This window comes from Podarcis erhardii (assembly GCF_964252035.2).
Source record: "Podarcis erhardii genome assembly, chromosome: 14".
Classification (NCBI taxonomy): Eukaryota; Metazoa; Chordata; class Lepidosauria; order Squamata; family Lacertidae; genus Podarcis; species Podarcis erhardii.
This window is the reverse complement of record NC_138503.1, coordinates 3686478-3707646: the sequence shown is the minus strand read 5'-3', so window position 1 is coordinate 3707646 and position 21169 is coordinate 3686478. Positions and strand designations below refer to the sequence as shown.

Sequence of the window (21169 nt, the reverse complement as noted above, 5' to 3'; positions counted from 1 at the left end):
GAAACATACTGGGAGCCAAAGGACTGGAGTTACCGGTATGTGGTCTTGGCAGCCACTCCCAGTCACCAGTCTGGCAGCCGCATTCTGGATTAGTTGTAGTTTCCAAGTCACCTTCAAAGGTGGCCCCATGTAGAGCCACACCAGAGGCATAGGAAGGGGGGGTGCAGTGGGTGCGGTCCACCCTGGGTGTCACAACTGAGGGGAGGACAAAATGGCAGTCGAGTGGGTGGCACGCCTCGTGCCCGGCGGCAGAGAGCAGCCCTCAGCCGTGGTGAGGTGCACCCGGCCAAGGCAGCTCTGTTGCCGGGTCATGTTTGACCTGGCTGCGGAGAGTGAGCAGCAGCTTTCCCAACCCTCTCCTATCCTGAACTGTGGCGCGTGGGAGGGCACCCTCCACGCCACGTCCCCCCCTCGGGAGCATGCCCCGGGCCCTGCCCACCTCAGGAGCGCACCTTCCCTGGGCAGCGCGGGCATATGCTCCACTGCTGAGCCCCACACAGAAGTTTTAAAGAGAAAATGTAAGAGGAAAGTGCCACTGATTCACACAACCCTCTGGATCCTTTATGCTTCTTTGATCAGTTTATTAGGTTCCCTAATTCAGAATGTAATCTCCATGTTATGGAAGGTATGTATTGCACAATACATGAAGAATTGTACTAGTTGGTTCTGGGTTTTATTTGCATTAGGTGCATGTGCTAGGAAGCCGATTTGTGCATGTCCCTTCACACAACATTTGGTTTTACTTTTTCCCCACATGAACAGAGAACACCAGCAGTTAATCTTTGTCCATTTGTGGTCAGCCACTTCTAAATAGGACCCATCAGAATGAGTTGCTAGGTGATCTACAAATGAGGCTAATTAGAATGCTTCTTGGATATGTGAAATACATGGCACGATAAAATATGAATGTCTTGGTACCTCACGTTAATAGCTGCAAGAGCGATGGTAATCAAGCCTTAGAAAAGTGATACTGATCCTACAGTTATCTGTGGCTAAGGAAGGTATGAGTCATTATGCTGATTAATAAAATCATCAGTTATAAACACGGGAGAGAAGAGCTCAAATGATTTAGGCATTTCAATAGGCGAGAGCACCACACCATTTATTCTGTACTGGAATCAATATAAAACAGTTACCAATATAAAATGGTTACTCTGGACATATTGAGTATGATATGATGTTATAAATAGGTTTAAACAAATACAAATGTAAATCCAATAAAAAGTAAGAGAGTGAGTTGTTGGGCTACTGCCAATTACTACTGAAGGCAGGGGGGTGCATTTTTACTTTTTTGTGAGTATTTGCTACACTACAAGACTAAATGGGATTAGCATTTATATCCTTTCCCCAGGGCATCCTGGGAACTATTGTTCCACGAGGGGTGAAGATATAGTATGCTCTAACAAACAATCTCACTTAACCACTGAATTCCCATGATTCCTCCAAGGAAACCAGAGTGGTTAAATGGGTATAAATCTTATGTACAGTGGTACCTTGGATAAGTACTTAATTTGTTCTGGGGGTCTGTACTTAATCTGAAACTGTTCTTAACCTGAAGCACCACTTTAGCTAATGGGGCCTCCTGCTGCCACTGCACCACCGAAGCCCGATTTCTGTTCTTATCCTGAAGCAAAGTTTTTAACCCGAGGTACTATTTCTGGGTTAGTGGAGGCTGTAACCTGAAGTGTATGTAACCTGAAGCGTATGTAACACGAGGTACCACTGTACGGTAAATGTTTGTAGCATAGATAGTGTCAGGTGGTGTTTAGTACACTTGAGTGCTGTTCAAGAACAAAATTCAGTGGGTGGGTTCCTTTTGTGCAAAGCTGGGAAACAATGCCAACCCTTTTGCATAGTGTACATTGATTTTTCCATTGTGCTTCAGTCTCTGTTCCTCTGCGCCATTATTCTTTCCTGCGAGGTTGTGTTATTGTAGCTTTAATTAGTCTCCAGTGATCTGTAGGAGGACACACTCCAGGGTTGTTTCCTTGCAAACCAGAGGCACAGTTAACCTTATGGAACACTACATTGTCAACCCCACATTCATTATCTCCTGCCTAGATGGATGCAGGCCAAGTCTCTGCAGAGTTAATGATAAAGCGTTGAGTCAAGGGAAAGGCAGACACTCCCATTAAACTACCTGCCAACCGTATATGCAGTCCTATGTGTGGGTGTTTGGGTGTGGAAACCTCTAACATTATTGTATCTGGGCAGTGACAGTTGAGAAAGCCCGTGCCAATACATTTCCTGAGAAGCAACTTTCAAAAAGATGGCTTTGGTTTTCATGTTGCTTTTATCTCAACCAGCTACACAACTCTAAGCATTTTACTTGGAAGTAGGTCCCACTGAGCGCAAGGGAATTTACTTCCTGGTAGGTACATTTAAATGTAAATGTTTGTAGTCTAAAGGTTCAAATCTGCTAATATGTTCAGTGAAAAGAATGCCAGATTTAGTGTTTCAGCATAATCCATCTGGAAGTTCTCCTACGCAGGTCCCATTGAAGGGAAGGGATGCGAGTTGAGTCCCCATTGCTCTCAATGGAATGTGTGCAGGAGAGTTTCTAGTGGATCCCTAACCTCCCCCCCCCCCATCTCCCAAGTTTAAGTTCCCTGGGGGTTTTTGGAAGAGGGAACAGTTTATGGTACAGATACACTCTCTATGTTATCTTGGAGGAAATGGAGAAATGCCTCCGTCTTAATCATTAATTTTATTTAGAAATGCAAACATCACTAATCATGCATACAAGTTGACATTTGACATTTGTTAGTTGTCTGTCTTTTCTGTTTGTTGATTAGGAACATTGTCACAATATATAAATCTATGCAGTACAAAATAACATTTTAAAAAATATTACAGTAGAGCAAGTAGAGATCAACATATGACTGTACAACTGCAATACTTCGATGTAGTGATTCATTTAAAAAATCCACAAAACATGACCCATGAAAGCTTTGAGGTGCTGCTCGGAAAACGGAGGAGAGTGAAGTGGTGGCAACTGCTGCCATTTTTCACCCTCAAAGTGAAGATATGTATGTAAACATGTGATATTCACATACTTTCATTCCTGTAATCACACAAAGATTTCAGTATATATGTACAAGTAACTAAAAGCAGTATACACAGTTGTGGCTTCAACAGACATAGGACCTGGAGGTGGTCTACACATTGCATTTACCATGCAGAAGGACCTCTGTGTTGCTGCTTGAGCCTTTTAGTAAGGGGAGGTTTCTGGAGGGTGATGTTTCTCCCGAAACATCATCTCATAGCAAGGCTCCTGTTCCAGGCCAGGAAGAGCCCTGGACAGAAACACCCCTGTCAGGAGTGGAGGAGACACGGCAACATTTTCGCAGATCCCCACTTACAATCTTGTTTTGACAGTGCTGGGTGGTACCAAAGGGCAGGGAAAGGGATGGTTACAAATACTGAGGAGGCAATGGGAAAGGCAAGCCTAGGAATGAGTGCCAAGTGTTCATCCCTAGATGAATGGCATGTTGTACCAGTAACCACATCCTACTTCCTCTTCACATGGGGCTTCTCCACGCTGTGGAAGGTGCTGGTGTTGGTCCGAATGCATCAGCCCCAGTAGGTGCTGTGCTGTTAGTGGTGCACCCCAGATGATGTGGAAGAGAATATGCTTCTTGATGATGCGATATGTTGTGATCATAAAGGGACAAAGGTTATAACCTATAGGCACTTTGGTGTGTTTAGAGTAATATGTAGACCAGCCCCAAGCCACAGATGAATGTTCCACTTCTCCAATATTCAAAGCAATATGTGCCCAGAAATTTTGGCCAGGCACATCATTCATTGTAATGAAATAAATACCCAGAGTTGTTATGAAGATATTCCCACTCAGTTGTGGAAAAAAACATTGCTATATATACTGTATTTGGATTCACTGGGGAGAAATAAACACATTCCTATCCCCAACATATAGGAGGCTATCTGACAGCTCTCTGCCAGGCAACCTGGTAAACAGCAAGACCTCCTATATATCCAAAGTCAAGTCATGGAGAGTTTTAGTTCAATAGCGACTAGTTGATACCATCACCCAAACCAAGGGTTAAACTTATTTCCTGGACTGCACCACTTTCAGGCCATAAGTGGGAGTGGGAGTTGCATGTTTGAACACCCCCATGTGTCAAACAAATAAACAAAAACAACCCTACACACAGACAAACAATATTTCAGGTCAAGGCTAAACTGAACCTTTCTTCTTGACTTGATAATGTGGCAGGTAACTCCTACCAACACCATGGTGGAAAATCCAGCCATGATTGCAAACTAGCTTTACTGCCCTCGCTTTGCAGGAAGAGCTTAAAGACTTGGTTCGGGTAATAGCGCATCCTGGCCTCTGATGGTAACCTGCAAAGAAATTCCCAGTGGATTACTCCCATTTTTATTTTTGCATTGTTCAAGTTCTACTTGGGAGTAATAGCACATCAGGAAATCAGTGTGCGTATGCAGTTGCCTGTTTAAATTTGCAAAATAAATGATTATGAGAAGACAAGCTTTATAGTCATACACGAAGTTTGTTTTCCTTATGCTTGGCTACATAAAACTTTTTTTTCAAGAAGCTTGCTTAACACACATGACTTAACTTCTAGAACTCTGATCATTATTGCTTGGATTAAGCGAGGTGTGAATGCTAATTGCCTAAAGTGGGTGAGAACCTTTGTGTGCCCATGTTGTGGAAACTGATCCTGAACATGACACTTAGCCAGTGCTTTACCGGTATTTCCTTTTAAAAGTGTTTAGGGGTACTCTCATTTTGACTCTAGAAAATCACAATTTTATAGTTCAAATCAGGAAAAATAAATACAGTAAATGGACAAAAGTACAAAGATTCACAAAATGTTTAGGGGTATGCGTACCCCTGCGTACCCCCCCCCTCAAAAAAGCACTGCTCTTAGCCTATATTACAAAGCACACCAAGTGTTTAAGGCTTTTAAGAACCAGCAGAAGGCTGCAGGGCTCAAAGTTATTGTGAGATGAAGGCATGATGTTTTACACTAAAATGTGTGTAAAATACAGAAAGCCATCAGGCACAGGTGTGTGTTCACTTATAAATATACATTACCATACACTATTCCCAGGACACCATTGTAAACAGCTACCAAATAACAAATGACGAATGGGGGGAATTGGGGGAATTGGGCCCTCCCGTAGCACAGAGCCCTCTTGCTTAGAGTTTCTCTAGTCATCAGCCCAGCTTCTTGGCCAATCTCTGCAAGCCTATAGAGGTATGGCAACTCACTATGCAAAACAAGTGGGTTGTGGTGGAAGAGGAGGTACAATGTGCTTTTGTTTTGAGAAATGCACTCGGTTCTTTGCAGTCTGTTTTTGCAGGGCAATTATTCCCCTGAATGCTCTGGAATGCATATGAGGGTCATGGCCCATCATGGCTCAATACAAAGTGAGGCTGGAGACCCAGGAACTCACTATGCTTCATAAAACTATCAGAACCATCAAACAAATGGCCCTGCTGATACAACTGGGCATCAGTATCCATATCCATATTCTGTTCTTCATGGTAGCAGCCAACAGCTGGCTTTAAAACTCTATCATTTCAGCCCCTTCAGATTGCAGGTTTGGGGTGGGTGACTGTTTGTGCAGTTCTCCCAGTGTTCCTGTCCTCTTTAGGTATCAGGGTGGTCCCTGTGAGAACAGAACAATGGACTAGATACTAGGTATTGGCATGATCCAGTAAGACTCCAGTAATCTTAACAAATCTTCCCTTCTCACACAAAACTATATTAGCTTGAGATAATAGCCCTAACATTTAGGGCTATGGAATGCCTTTTGTGGGGAAAGGGAAAGGCTGGCTAGACCTTTCTACCTGGCACAGCTTGGAGTGCCTGTCAGAAAGGGGCCCACCAGGGGACATTTCGCCTATGACCCTCTCAATCCTTGACCACCTGACCTACTGTTTGTGTAGACAAGCTCTAGCCTAAGTATTTTCCAGTCACCTTTGTCTAGTCAGGCAGCTGGAACCAGGTTATCATAAAGCCCAGCATAAACCAGCCTCAATTGTTGCCACTGGTTAGATTCAGATTCAGATGAAGCAGCAGACCCACCAGGGATTTTGAGTGGGGGTGGGTGGGATTTATTATTAGAAGGACTGTTCATTTTTCAGCACAGTCCAGGGGGAACCTTTGGACCTCTAGATGTTGCTGAGCCACAACTCCCATCACCCTGACCATCCGCCCTGCCTGCTGGGGCTGATGGGAGTTGTAGTTCAGTAATATCTAAGATGGAAGATGGTTCCCCACCCCGCCAAAGAGTCCCTACCACTTCCTAATATTTATCTGAATTTATCTGTTCCAAGCACATATGCACTTAGATGCTCTGTGGAAGCATCTCTATGTTGCTTATTGGGCTGCATTACAATACTGCAAATCACTCTATGACTGTGCCAACACCCACTGCCATGAGGTTGCTGTTGTAAAAGGAACAGAATATACCTGTTTCTCCTTACACAAGGGCAAAAGGGTAACCTGATACTACACTCTCCTGAGTGCAGAAATGGATTCTTTCATCTCTTGGATCAGTTATTTATCTGCACATGACACCAATACACAGCAAGTTTTCTTTTCTTTTTGCAAAATGTGCTATTGAGCATGGAGCTGAAAAGCCTGGGAATATTAATGTTGGGGGTGGGGGTTGCTCAGGAGGTCTTGATAACTTTACAGATAACTACATATAATCCAATATTTTGAGATAAAAAGAAAACACACACATACATGAATAAGGAAACTGCATCTGCCTTCATGTCTTGCTGGTATGAGCAAACTAGATGCAAGTTACACAAACAGTTGCCAGCAGGGCTGAAATGAGGTTTTGTGTCCTCTCTGTCACCAGAGAAACCCTGGGTGTTTTGGTGTATGTTTACTATTATTTATGAAACTGTAAAGAACAGAAATGTTTTTTTAAGTATCTCAGAAGCATGTCAGAAGCAATCGGCATGAACCCTCCAAATCCCAAATTAGAAATTATCCCAAATATATATGCAACACTTTCCCTTTTGTTTACATATCTAGGTGACAGTCCTGACCCATATGTACTTGTAGGTTACATTGAAATTAGTGAGACAGTTAAGTAGGTTTAAGAGAGTTGCCTGTATTTTTCTATTTATCTAAGCAATTCTCATGAAGAGGCTGCAAAGCTCAATGGAGGAACACACGCTTTGCATGTGCAAAGGATGCCAGATTCAGTCCCTGGCATCTCAGGTTATCAGAGATGGAAAAGACCAAGGAGAGTCATATTGGATTAGATGGACCCCATTGTGTCACCTAGCGTAAGCACTCCTACTCAATAACTGGTGCGAGGCTGGCAATACTCCACAACCAGATCACCTGCACCAGCATTAACTCTTTGGTATAACTCTTGGATCAAGCATTGCATCTTCCATGGATCACATGCAGCTTCATTCTGCACCCTTCAAAATATTGCCACTCTAAGCATCAGCTCAGCTTACTTGTGCGTTGGCCATGATTCAAAGGAAATTTACTAGTGCATAGTACCTTTTATTATTGCAATTTCACACTGCTCGTCAAAGGAAAAAGAGAGGTTGTTCTCTGTGAGAAATAGTAATGCTCTTTTAAGTGGTTTTTATTAACAGCTGATATGGTTAGATTAGATTTTACAGTCCTTCATATCCTACAAACTATGGAAATGAATACTTTCTCCTACCTATTAAAAAACCAATCTCTTTTGCTGGCTAGCTATATTCCTATTGTGTGTGCCTTTTTATAGGTAATTTATGTTCCTTCTTAGTTGTGCTGGATATTTCCCAATACCTACCCCCAGTCTTAGTTATGAAAATTATCTGAAATGTGAATTTCCTATATCTGAGTAGCTTTACTTGGCCAGTCCCTGCAAAGCTATAGAGGTAAGGCAACTCATTATACAAAAGAAGCAAGATTTTGCACATAATAGTAGCCAAATTGATCTGTTGTTCCTGCCTGTAGTTATAAATCCACACCAAAAGCCTTGTCTAGAGCTGTTTATAGCTGAATGAAGTTGGAAATGTTAATGAAAATGTGAACTTTGAAACTAGTGCCATATAATACAGAAATATCTAAATTTTGACCTGTGTTTTTTTGTAGGTGACTGTTCATTAGAGAGAGAACCATGTACTTAGAGCAATCTTTGTATGTACCTAGAAACGATGTTGTTGTTTTGGGAGTTTTTTTTGTTAAAGAGGTGGCAAAATGGGATTACTGGAAAGCAGGACACATTTGGAATGTAGATATACTTATTGTAAACAGCAGTTTGGGGTTGTGGAGTTTGTTTTGGTGTGCTACAATCAACTGCATTCATCATTTACAGTAAAATAATAATAATAATAACAATAATAATAATAATAATAATGGAAAATTACAAAGAAAAAACCCTGAATGTTTAATATACAGCTTCAGAACCAACCAAGCCGGCAGTAATGAGGTCTATGCACTTTGCAATGCATAGACCAATTGCTGGTTTAAAAAAGTTTGCATTTATAAATCTAGAACCTGACCCAACTGTAAGTGTTTAACAATGGGTGACCCAAGATAGATATGTTCACCAAAACAGCTTTAGCAAGATGTGCCTCCACTCCAGCAATGCAGGTGGAAGGCTCTTTATGCACACAAATCTCTCTTGCTGGGGTGAGGTGCCTATTTTTGAAATGGCCACAAATCTCCCACCCAGGCACTTCAGGATGGGGCCAGTTGGCCCCTCCAGCTGTGACTGAGAGAGATTTTCTTACAGATATTAGGCAAGTAACGTGGCAGATGGTTCTCCACTGTGGTAGCCAAGAGAGTGGGACGTCCATCTGGGAACCCTCGACTAGCTGGCTGGGAGAGGGTTCTCCTATCTATGCCCAGTCAAACCATACACCCATGGGATGCGAGTGTGGGAGAAATACGGAGTGCTGTTGAGCTAAACACCATGTTTGTAACACTTTCTAGATGCAAGTTCTGCTCTCTCTTTTTACCCTTTCCTAATAAGAGACCATTTTCTGATTACTACTACTTGGTTTCAACTTGTTACTTACTGACCAAATAGCTACAGTGCAGTGTTATATGGAAGCCTCTGCTTTGAAGCAATGTAAAACCAAGGGTCTTTATAACAAGTACCTGGATGAAGCTTTGATGAAACTTTATATAAACAGTTTCCCAATGTTGCTCCCCACCCCCACCCCCACCTCTGCATAAGATAAAATAGTTCAAGTTGATACAGTCTAGGCACCTATGTTTGGTAGCCACATGACAGATGAGCAAGCAAGACAGACAAGCTCAGGGACAACGTGGGGCTCACAAGCCTCTGAGAAGTTCTTCTGCAGAAGCCTCACTTATTCCATAGGGTGTTTTACAGGAGAACCCTGGAAAACAAATCCATAATGCCTAAAAACCACAAACTTGCCATTTTTAAATTAAATGCATTGTTCCCCAGTGTAAATACATTTCCCTATATTTGGGGGTGGGTGGGAATGATAAAGGCATCGAGTTCGTTAGTTTTTAAAAAAATCCCTTCAACCCACCCCCATGGGGTAGGTAGGACTGTATCGAACTTTATAGACAAGTTGATGTGGTAAAATCACCTCAGTATGAAATGACATTGACGGGGCTGGGGCAAGGAGAGGGATTTAATGAAGTCATCCAGGGGCATGCCATAGATGGTCCTGATTCCCCAAACGTATCTATAGCAAATGTGAAACCAAACCATTTGAGTGCGAAGTCCAGCGCTGGTTTCCTCCTCAGTGAGTGGAAGAACTCAGCCCCTCTCATTTTGAGTATAGATCTGTTTGCCCGCTGAGGCTGCAGAGAGTGTCTTCATTGTACTTTACTGTGTTACATAAATACTTATCCCTGAGAAAGTTGAGAGGAGTTTGTGGAGTGGTGGAAAGTCAATCCAGTTCAATTAGGCATTCCTCTTTTGTAACCTCTTTTTTATAAAATTTGCTTTGACACCTGAGCAAAGGTATTTTTTAAAAAATATACACACATATAGATATATTTAAAAACAATTAACAGGAGCATCTTCTTAAGGCTCTGAAGAGTGAAGGCTGACAAAATAACTGAAAATCTTGACCAGGAAGAAAAATTGCTGGCAGAAGACGGAGAAGAGGCTCATCAATGTTAGTTCCATTGTGCCAGAAATAATCTGCTGGAGAAATGATGTATAAAAAAGAAAGAAAGAAAAGATAGTGGGGGGGGGGGATAAGCAAAATGTGCAAGGCAAATAAAACTCCAAAAATGATATCTATAAAATGACAAGAGCAAAGTGCTGGCATCCAGTGCAGGCAGGTCTACGGGGAGCTGGAAGGACTGATGGTGGGACTAGAGGCATCTGAACGGCTATAGTCACTGACGGATCCTGTCCTGGAGCTGCTGCCGCTCCTCCTCTTGAGCATGCTGGGGTGGAAATTGCTGTGGCGGCGGGCGTGCTTCGTCAAGTGGTCACTGCGCATGAATCGCTTCTCGCAGAGAGGGCAGCCAAACTTTTTCTCTCCGGTGTGAGTGCGGAAATGTCGCGCCAGCTCATCGGAACGGGCAAACTTTTTGTTGCAATCTTCCCAACGGCATTCAAAAGGCCTCTCGCCTGGTGAGAGAGAGAAAGAGAGACTATGAAATAGCCGTATTTATTTTATTATTATTTTATTAAAATGTTTCTACCCTGAAAGACTCTGGAGGCAGGCAGCTTATAGCATTTTAAAATAATAACAAAATAAAAGCTGCAGCCTAGTCCTATTCACATTTCCCAGCATCGTAGCAGCAGCAAGACAATCAGATTTTACTAAATGCTCAAGAAAATGGAAAACTCTTCAATCCAGAAATGAAATGAATAAAATAACAATAAACTGGGGGCTAAAACAATGAAAGTGGGTTCCTGACAAACTGAAATGGATAGAGGAATTCAAAGGTGAGGCACTGGATCCCTGAGAGAGTTCGTGGGTTTTCTGCATAGGTAATGCTGCCATCCCTGTTTAGGATGCAGACTTTATATGCAGCAGCAGAAATTAGTTGAGTTAAATGAATCCTTGCTTGGAAAACACCTTTGGTTGGAAAGTATTCAGACTGAGTCTTGGTATAAAGTAAGAAAGGTTATGTTTACTAATGGAACTACACCAGGGGTCAGCAACCTTTTTCAGCCGTGGGCTGGTCCACCGTCCCTCAGACCTTGTGGGGGGCCAGACTATTTTGGGGGGAGGGGAATGAATGAATTACTATGCCCCAGAAATAACTCAGAGATGCATTTTAAATAAAAGGACACATTCTACTCATGTAAAAACACGCTGATTCCTGGACTGTCTGCAGGCCAGATTGAGAAGGTGATTGGGCCGCATCCGGCCCCCGGGCCTTAGGTTGCCTACCCCTGAACTACATTCTCAATAGGGAAGCGTTCTATAGTCCTAGCTAACTATCTAGTTGGAGGAGCAAAGAATCCATGCTTCCCCCCTTTGCTCTCAAAAGAAAGATCCAAGATAAACTCTCATCTCAAGGTCCAGAAAAAATGTGAGAGGAGGAGCAGGAAGTTGTAAAGAGGATGGAACCTTATACTTACCAGTCTAAATAAACTTTAAGGGGGGGGGGGGGAGGTCAGCATAGTGATAAAAGTATAGGGATAGCCTGGGAAGCTGGAGGTCTCTTGCTTCGTCTTAACCAGTGCAAACCCCTCTGAGCCAGCAGAGTTGCTCCCAGATACCCAACAGCCCCCACCTGCGTGCTCTCAGTAGAAGTTTCTACTCAACAGGAAGCAACACTTCTTCATTTTGCTCATCCAACTGTATGCACATTATGGGGCTATTTAGTCATATTGCTTTAGGGAACCCATACAAAAAACTCAGCTGTTGTTGTTGTTGTTGTTGTTGTTACACTTATTCATCACTTTCTACAACAACAAAAAATATTTTAGACCCTGCCATTTCTCCTGTATTTCAAGGCAGCTTACAAAAATAAAAAACAAACAGCACTTTTAAAAAGCTGTTAAGCACTTTAAAAGCACTTTAAAGCCAGAAAGGCTGCACATAATTGCAATAAGTAAGGAATTAAATTCAGCCTCTGAGCTTGCTTAACTAGCGGGCCTCAACACAGTGGCAAAATGCCAGCAAACCTCCCTGGGTTGGAGGTTCTCAAGTCTGGGTACAGCAAGAGAAGGTCTCTGTAGGTGATCTTAGTTAGTGGGCAGGTACATAGGGGAGAAGGTAGCTCATCAGGAACCGCATCCTAAAGCATTACAGCTTCACCATCCAAACTTTACCATTAGATCCCAAGATATTAATTCCAAAGTTTAGTAATAAAGTTTAAAAAACAACAACCTTATTTTACATCCCATATCAGAGTCTCACAGGTGAATGAGGGGATTTTTAAAAAAAGAAATACATTATGGGTTCCATGAAGACCATAACCCTGCTTTTTGTTAATTTCACTGGATATTGTTCCTGTCTCATTGCTTCCCGGCAACTCATGATATCACATCCAACAGTGGCTTTCCCTCAACATCCATTGTCTAGCTCGCTTCTTTCTTAGCCAGATTGCCTTTCCCTATTGAGCTGCTTTTTGCACAGGAGAAGAAGTAATTCATGCGGTTCATGCGTCGGGTTTTGACAGGGAGATGAATGAGGAGGCGTGATGAGGTTGTCAGTCCCACTTGCCCCTTGAATTATATCAGGCATGTTTTCCCTAATTCAACTAGCACTCTACAGTTTTAATCAAATCAGACCACAGAAGCTGAATGTACAACAAGCTTTCATGTAGGAAAGAAGAATATCCATCAAGTTGCCAGTGTTTTCTCCTACCCATAAGATGAATAGATAAAAATAAATATTAGTAAGACCAGCTTGGCGACTCTTACTTGACCTTCTTGTTTGAATCACCTGTTTCTTGCAAGGGAGCAGAAGTGCTTGCCATTACTGCTAGGACCAATCATAATTATTTTTAAATTTATAACCCACCCAGCTGGCTGGGTTTCCCCAGCCACTCTGGGAGGCTTACAACATATATAAAAGCACAACAAAACATCAAACATTAAAAAACAAAATACCTTATACAAGCAAACCAATAAAGAAGACACTAACAATAATAACCAACACCAACCCAACAAAAGCAAAACAGAGGAACCAAAATTAGAACTGTTTAAAACATTTTAAAACATTTTAGCCAGTTTCCCCAACCCAAGAGTCCCTTCAGGTGAGTCTGGGCCCCGCCCCCTGGGCCAGGTGGAAATGGGCCTTGCAGCAGGGAGCGGCCTTCCTTCCAGCACTCACAGCAGCAGCAGCAGCAGCAGCAGCAATGTCTCATCCCTTTCCCCTTGTGGCTGAGGGGCCATTACTAGATCTTCTGCAAAATCATACTCTGTTCCAGCACGTGATGAAGATCTCTGGGCATGGCACATTCGCCTTTCCCAGACAAGATAGGGCAGTGATCCAACAGCAGATGAAGTGCAGGGTTCTGTCTTGGGCCCGGTCTTATTCAACATCTTTATCAACGACTTGGATGATGGACTCAAGGGCATCCTGATCAAATTTGCAGATGACACCAAACTGGGAGGGGTGGCTAACACCCCAGAGGACAGGATCACACTTCAAAACGACCTTGACAGATTAGAGAACTGGGTCAAAACAAACAAGATGAATTTTAACAGGGAGAAATGTAAAGTATTGCACTTGGGCAAAAAAAATGAGAGGCACAAATACAAGATGGGTGACACCTGGCTTGAGAGCAGTACATGTGAAAAGGATCTAGGAGTCTTGGTTGACCACAAACTTGACATGAGCCAACAGTGTGACGCGGCAGCTAAAAAAGCCAATGCAATTCTGGGCTGCATCAATAGGAGTATAGCATCTAGATCAAGGGAAGTAATAGTGCCACTGTATTCTGCTCTGGTCAGACCTCACCTGGAGTACTGTGTCCAGTTCTGGGCACCACAGTTCAAGAAGGACACAGACAAACTGGAACGTGTCCAGAGGAGGGCAACCAAAATGGTCAAAGGCCTGGAAATGATGCCTTATGAAGAACGGCTAAGGGAGCTGGGCATGTTTAGCCTGGAGAAGAGGAGGTTAAGGGGTGATATGATAGCCATGTTCAAATATATAAAAGGATGTCACATAGAGGAGGGAGAAAGGTTGTTTTCTGCTGCTCCAGAGAAGCGGACACGGAGCAATGGTTCCAAACTACAAGAAAGAAGATTCCACCTAAACATTAGGAAGAACTTCCTGGCAGTAAGAGCTGTTTGACAGTGGAATTTGCTGCCAAGGAGTGTGGTGGAGTCTCCTTCTTTGGAGGTCTTTAAGCAGAGGCTTGACAACCATATATATGTCAGGAGTGCTCTGATGGTGTTTCCTGCTTGGCAGGGGCTTGGACTCGATGGCCCTTGTGGTCTCTTCCAACTCTATGATTCTATGATTCTAGGTTTAATTAAAGACAACTGCAGAATCACAAAGTAGTGAGCAAATATTTAAGGTTCGCAGAAGGCTTCCGGATAGTAAGCAAAAGAATGCAGGGCATTTGGGGAATATGGCTCTGTATTGCTATGATTTTGGCTGTTCCAATTGACTGACAGAGCTACCTCTGATTTGTTGGTAAAATGCAAACATAAGAATGCGCCCTCCTTGCCCCTTTGAAAGGTTCAGGTCAAATTGCCTTCAGCGAAAACCTTCCAAAGTTCATTTCAGGTGGTTATGTGAGGCTGTTCCATTCTGTCAAATCACTGCTCCCTTCTGCCAGGGTGAGGGGAACTGATTTCTTCTGTGACCCTGTGCAGAATGCAAAACGTCCTGCATTTTGCTTCCCCCCTGTGTGCAGTGCACATGTAGCCTGGCAGTGGATACACCTGAACTTTTCCATTAGCTCACGCTAAAGTGTGAGAGACTGTAAAGGGAGCACTGGATTTTCTCAGCCAGAACAAAAGGTGGTGGGGGCTTCCGATTATGTTATCAACTGCACCAAGCAAGTATCAGGTTGATTGTGTTTTCATAGCAACCATGATTAGTAAATGGTGCTGCCAAGGAGGATGTGATTTCTAAAGCTGGAATGGTAATCTGGGGTGGGGAATTCCCTTAACCATTATCATTGCTTTGCAACAGCTTTCAATTCATATTCATATTGTTGATTTTTTATATATTTGCTATATATTTTTCTATATTATCAGTATTACATTTATAGCCACTCCATCAACAACCCTGTGCAGTAGGTTAGGCTGAGAGACCATGAACGGCACAATGTCACAAGCTGAGGTTTGTGACTGATTTTGACCTCGGCCTCCCAAGTCCTTGTCCCCTTAACCCCCCTCCACTTTATCCCACATTCTGGACAAAAGATGTAGAAATGAATAAAGTGGAGGAGACCTATATTTTTCCCATAGGTCCAAAATTTGTAGGGTCTGTTTTTAACAGTCGTATGTGACACCTTTAAGACCAACCAGTTCAGGCTTCAATCCTGCACATACATACTGTATGAGGGAGCAATCCTCATATTGGAATTCAGTAGGGCTTACTCTTGAATAATGTACAGTTATTGCAGCATGAACCCACATTAGAAATTGTACAGTAGTGATTTTCAACCAAGGTAAGGCACTTCTGTGCTAAGTACTGATGAAAGTGAAAGGTTAAAGTGCCCATTCCTTTTTTACTAAGGAGGAGGATGGGGAAAGAACTGAGACAACTTGGCCACGCCCTGTGAGCTCTCATTGGCCATGTCCCTGTGACCCCCTAGCTGCCCCACCTAGTCTAGCAGACACTCAAACCATGGTATCTACTAGGCACTCTAATTGGCAGATGTAAATGAGCCTAGAAACAGGAACGGAACATGCTTGGTGTGCCCAGGTACGATATTATCATGCACTTAAGAATTGCTACAAGATCCTTTGGTGTCTTGTGGAAAACAGCCTGTAAAGTTAGCCTAAACCTAAAGCTTTGCACAAACACCACAGAAACAAACATGCCGTAGGATATTAATTATGGTGAGACTTTGCTCTGCACCAACACCCTGTATGGAAACTCTCAACTGGGGTTGAGGGGTGGGGATGCGGTTTTTTGAGCAGGTGAGATTGTACAAAGTGCTCTTCTGTTCCTGGCAGGAAATAAAGCAATCAAGAGAAATGGAGATTATAGGAACTCGTTGCCTCATATTTATTAGGGAAGTAGCAATGTGGCAAAGTCTTCTTGCAGCAACCTGAATTCTACAGGCTCCCCCCCCCCTTTTGCAGCAAAATAGCTGCCCCTGTCAACTGCAAAACCATGCTTGTTGTCCAGTACCCTGAAAGGGGGAGTAAAAAATTGCTTTCTATCCAATATTTTGAAGGCAACCAAAGAGAGGAATGGCAGACCTTTAGCTAACCTAGTAAGCATTTCCTCCCTGCTCAAACTGCGCTTCTTACTCCTTGTCGTGTTATTAAAGAGCTTTGGGTTACAGCAGGGATACAAGAGAATGGTGTCTGTGTGCCAAGGCAACACAGTAAAGATATTGCAAGCCACACTTCTGTGGCAACACCATATCAGATTTGGCAAAAGCTGAGGATTTGGCCAAACACATTGAACCAATCTGGAGAGGATTTATGCTTTCGCATATTCCCCAGATAATTGAGGGAAAGGGATGCTGCTTTCTAGTCCCTGTCACACATACAAATTATAATAGAAACAGGAGTCACCACCCATCCATCACTCACACTTTGGGGGGGCTAGCTTACGTGAACCCCCACCTGATGAGTTAACACTTATATAAAAAGCTGGGCATTCCTAGTAGGTTACTGTAGCTGGAGGGAGCTGTAGTAGTCCACTTTGGGGCAGCGGGGGGGCGGGTTCTTACAGTCAAGAGATAAAGAACATTTATAAAATAAAACAAATAATAGTGTTTTCTACCTAACATTCACATGAGTTGCCTTGAGGCTGCCTTGAGGTGCCAGCTGATTTTAGACTTTTATGTATTGTATTCTTTTATATTATATGGTGTAACTTAAGTATCTTGTCATAAGGACAACAAATACTGGAAGCAGAGCAGCAAGATGGGCCTACTTACAATTTAGGTCTTATCTGTTTGCTAATTACTCATCATCAAATGCATTTCAGTTCAGTGCATATCCTTGAAGGCATGCATCTAATTAAAACAAAACCTGCATAATAAAAACTATTTTTTAAAATGTGTTAAAATGACAATCTTGCATACATCACGTGGCAGCTTCACTTCTGCCCAGAAGAACAAACAAAGCATAAAGAACAAACTCATACCAACATGTTGTATTTATATTGGGTTCCCGAGGACTCTTAGGAGGCACTGCAGTGCCTTCCAAGCAGTTTGTTGCAAAGGAAATTGCACAGAGCCTTCTCGGTAGTGACACCCGCCCTGTGGAACACACTCCCATCAGATGACAAGGAGATAAATAACTATACAACTTTTATAAGACATCTGAAGGCAGCCTTGTATCAGGAAGTTTTTAATGTTTGATAGGCAGGGTACAAATAATAAATTGTTATTGTTTTGTTTTGTTATTATTATGCCTTCTCAGAAAGAAAGAAAGATTTTTTGAAGCTGGAACAGGAACGTTAACATTGGCAAGCACTGCATGGCAGCATTCCCTGTTGACTGCCAGTCTCTGCAGATGTTTCACAAATGCTTGATCTTCTCTACAATCAGTATCAATCCTACTGTGAAGAGAGGAGAGAAATGGCTGGGGATTCGGATGGGTGGACAGAGACCTTCTCCTGTGGTAGCTTGTTATCTATTGGCAAATAAAGGCCTAGGCAACTTGGGACCAGCTACCTTTGAGAATACCTTCGCTAGTATAACCCTTTCCAGTTCTTTAGGTCCTCAGCCAAATGCTCCTGAGGTTTGTCATATATTCACTAGGAATATAGCCTGTAATATAGCGGGGCCTGCCTTTTTTGGATGCACTTTGGGAAGACATCAGGCAAGCAGCAAAGCCGTCTTAAAACCTGCTTAAAACACAGCCGTTCACCTAGGCTCTCCCAGGGGCAGGAGATGATCCTTTCCCAAGTAACGTCCACCTGATTTGTGATATATTTTGTGTTTATTTTATGGATGTAGTTTTATTGCTGATCTTATGTCATTCACAGAAAGGTTTTTCTTAAAGTGGGTGGCATATGCATTTTTGCAAATAAATAAATAAACAGATCCTTGCACAGACAGGAGACTGTCATTGGTGTAAACCTTATGCCTGCAAGGCTCCGCCAGTGCAAGCCAGTAACTGGTCAGAGTTGGGAGTGTGATGTGAGAGAAGCAGGCAGCAGTTGCAACAACTTGAAGTTATCCTTGCAAACGAGGTGGTTAAATGAAAACATTTCCAGGGGAGTCAGTTGTAAGCCCCACATCTTTGGTATCAGGCACTCCACTTGTGGATCCATCTGCACAATTGGCTTGTTAGTAGAGTCTCTCCTTATTTGAGGAGGAAAGTCAAACCATTGCACACCTCACAAGTGGGCAAAGCTCCCACACCACGTGAATCAGGACACCGCCAAAAGCATTTATCAATCAGGCTTGGTTTATTCTGTTGACCACTAAAAGAACAGCTAGACTATTATTTCTCCAGAAGGCAAAAGGGAGGAGATTTTCAGAGATAGACCAATCACATAGGGTTTATTGGGGTGGAACTGTGGTCTGAGTAAACCAGCAAGTATTTTTAAACAAAGCATCCTTAAATAACTCTTGGCGTGGTCTGGGAAAGTATTTCCACTTCCACTGTTTTATATATGCACTTCAAACTGACCAACAAGCCAAACTTGGAACCATCCATGAGACAGCTGATGCATTATGCTGCCCCTGCTTTGAACAGTATCAAAGGTGCTTTCTTACCAGAATGCGCAAAAGAAACCCAGAGCTCACCCCTCTTCCAACAAGCCGGAAACAGAGCTATTTTAAGCCCTGCAAGTTATTTATTCCCTTTACAGATTTCATTTATTTCCCCCCTCAACTCTTTAGAGCTGTAAAAGCTCAAAGAGTCTCCAACACATACAAATGCCAGCTTATGTGTCATCATGGCCTGAACTCAGTTTTAACCACAGTCTTGGCAATGCTTAAAAAAAAAAATCTGTGCCACCTTGATGTTGGAAAGATGGCTTAGAAGAGACCTTCTGCATTTTCCGTGAAAAATATAAAAATGAAACCTCACTCCCCTGTCTGAATTATTCATTTTCTCTCTTTCTTCTGGCTCCCTCTTCACTACAAAATATTCATGAAGTAAAGTCATCTTGACATCAGTTTATTTCCAAAAAAATATTTGATGTTTCCATATTGGGTAACTCCTGAAGTTTAATTTTCCTGAGCCAGATAAATGACCTCAACCTATTTGACCTGGGTTAACCAAGTGGGGTTGCTTCCTTGGAAATTCCAAGACACAGCGGAGCTGACCCCCCCCCCCAACACTCTAAAACTCTAAAAAAAATAATCTCATTTCCAAAACTTGGGGGACTGCCCAGAGCTGACGGTTATATAGTTTCCAGTCTGGTTATATTTTTAGTCTTTCTGCTGACTATCAATGCGGTGAACCCAGGCACATAGCAAGCTTTAAGGCTTGGAGAAGATCAGTTTAAGTAAGGTTCTGAGAAAGAAGGAGGGAAGGTATATATCTCTGGGGGAAATTAAGGCTCATAAACAATCCAATATATTGGCAGCCAAGGATCTAGCCCTGACTAAGTGGTGTCCCTCTGTTGAATAATTCAGTGTTGTTGTTTTTTGGGGGGTGATTGTTCCAAAAACCTGTCATTCCATGTCCTTGTGAAGAACTGTGAATAATTCAGAACATGATCTTGTACAAGATCTACTCACTGAAGATCTTGTGGAAAGATTTTGTGGAAAGATTTGCCCAAACACACACACACACACACACAAAACTGGTGATGGCTAAAACTAGGGCTGAGTCATGGGTGGACGGTGGACCTCCTCCCTGGCCACGCTGTGTTGAGGAGGGAAAGAATCAACAGCTACTCCGCATGGAAGACTAGCCTGCCCATACCACTATGACAGATTATGGTTGAACCCATGACTCACTCACAACACACCACTATCAGTACGGGAACCTTACACATACAACAGAGTGCACAGCCCATGTTATGCACACTTAAAGCTCACCAGGGGGGAAACTCTGGTGATGGGAAATGATGGGGAAAGGGTGCTTTGTTCAAAACAGCCTGGTGTCAGAAGACACATGTCAGTCTGAGCACATTGCTAGCATACCTCTGCCCACAGCCCTGACAGTTAAAAACATATCTAAATAGTTAACAGTTAACATTGAATTCTGAATTTTTTAATTTAAAAAACCTTCATGAATTAATGCAAAAATGGAACAAAGCAGACCTCTGAACACAAACACATGTGAGAATGTCATGGATCAGAAATGGGCTGATGCATCCTGGAGGGGGTGGACTAGATGAACCTTGGGTTCCCTTCCAACTTTACCATTCTATGATTCCATCCCTCAGCAGGTGACACACAGGAGCCTTGGGCCCTATAAAGCCTCAGACTTTGGCCTGGCTCCATCGTCTGAGCAATCTGTTAATTGCTTTCAGACTGCCCAGACTTGTCACTGATTGCTTTGCCTCTAGATCAGCAGTTGTAAATGTACCAAAAAGCAGAGCAGGGATGAGCAGGGTACACCAAGCCAGAAGTGCCTACAGGCTACGTATTGTTTAGTAAAACAATACAGATGACTCGGAGTCAACCAGAACGCTGCAGGGGAAGACAAAAGCACACCAGAGCTGCTGCTCAACAGCTCCATACCAAAGAAGATTCCTTTCAGACTTGAAATTAAGCTGTTGATGCCAGTTCTCAGAAATGCAAAGGAGTTAGTTGGCAAACCTGTTTCTGGATTATTCCCTTGCAGATTGCAGGCATAGCGCATGTGATTGAACTTTCCGTTTGCAGGGAATAAATAATTATTGCACACAGAAAAGTGCCTTATCAGTGAAAAGGGTAAGCTACAATTCTTTCTTCCTGACAACTGGTTTTCTGTGCAGGGTTTTATTTTATTTTTGGTGTGGAGAAACATCCAATTGCAAGCTCTCGTTTGCAGTGCAGAATGATACAGACAAGGCATAGCCAGCTGTTCTTTGAGAAAACTGGCCTACAGATCAGAAAGAGGGACTCTCAGGCTTAGAGACCAAATGTTGCCCTCCCAGCCTTCAGGGTGGTCTCTGGGCCGCACCGCCTCCCCAGACTACATTGGACCAGCTCCACAC

At 42.9% G+C, this 21169-nt stretch overlaps 1 protein-coding gene and 1 long non-coding RNA gene across 2 annotated transcripts in view; both read right to left on the bottom strand.

Moving 5' to 3' along the window:
* Window positions 1-2692: 2692 nt before the first annotated feature.
* Window positions 2693-21169, bottom strand: part of LOC309328937 — a 177497-nt gene continuing 159020 nt past the window's right edge. Inside the window, exon 2 of the long non-coding RNA XR_014150917.1 lies at window positions 2693-4293. This is a non-coding gene — a long non-coding RNA (uncharacterized lncRNA). The remainder of the gene's footprint in view (window positions 4294-21169) is intronic.
* The window catches only part of KLF13 (KLF transcription factor 13), a 37988-nt gene continuing 21556 nt past the window's right edge, over window positions 4738-21169 (bottom strand). Inside the window, exon 2 of the mRNA XM_081839297.1 lies at window positions 4738-10584. Coding sequence (XP_081695423.1) covers window positions 10292-10584 — 293 coding nt within the window. The 3' untranslated portion in view covers window positions 4738-10291. The remainder of the gene's footprint in view (window positions 10585-21169) is intronic.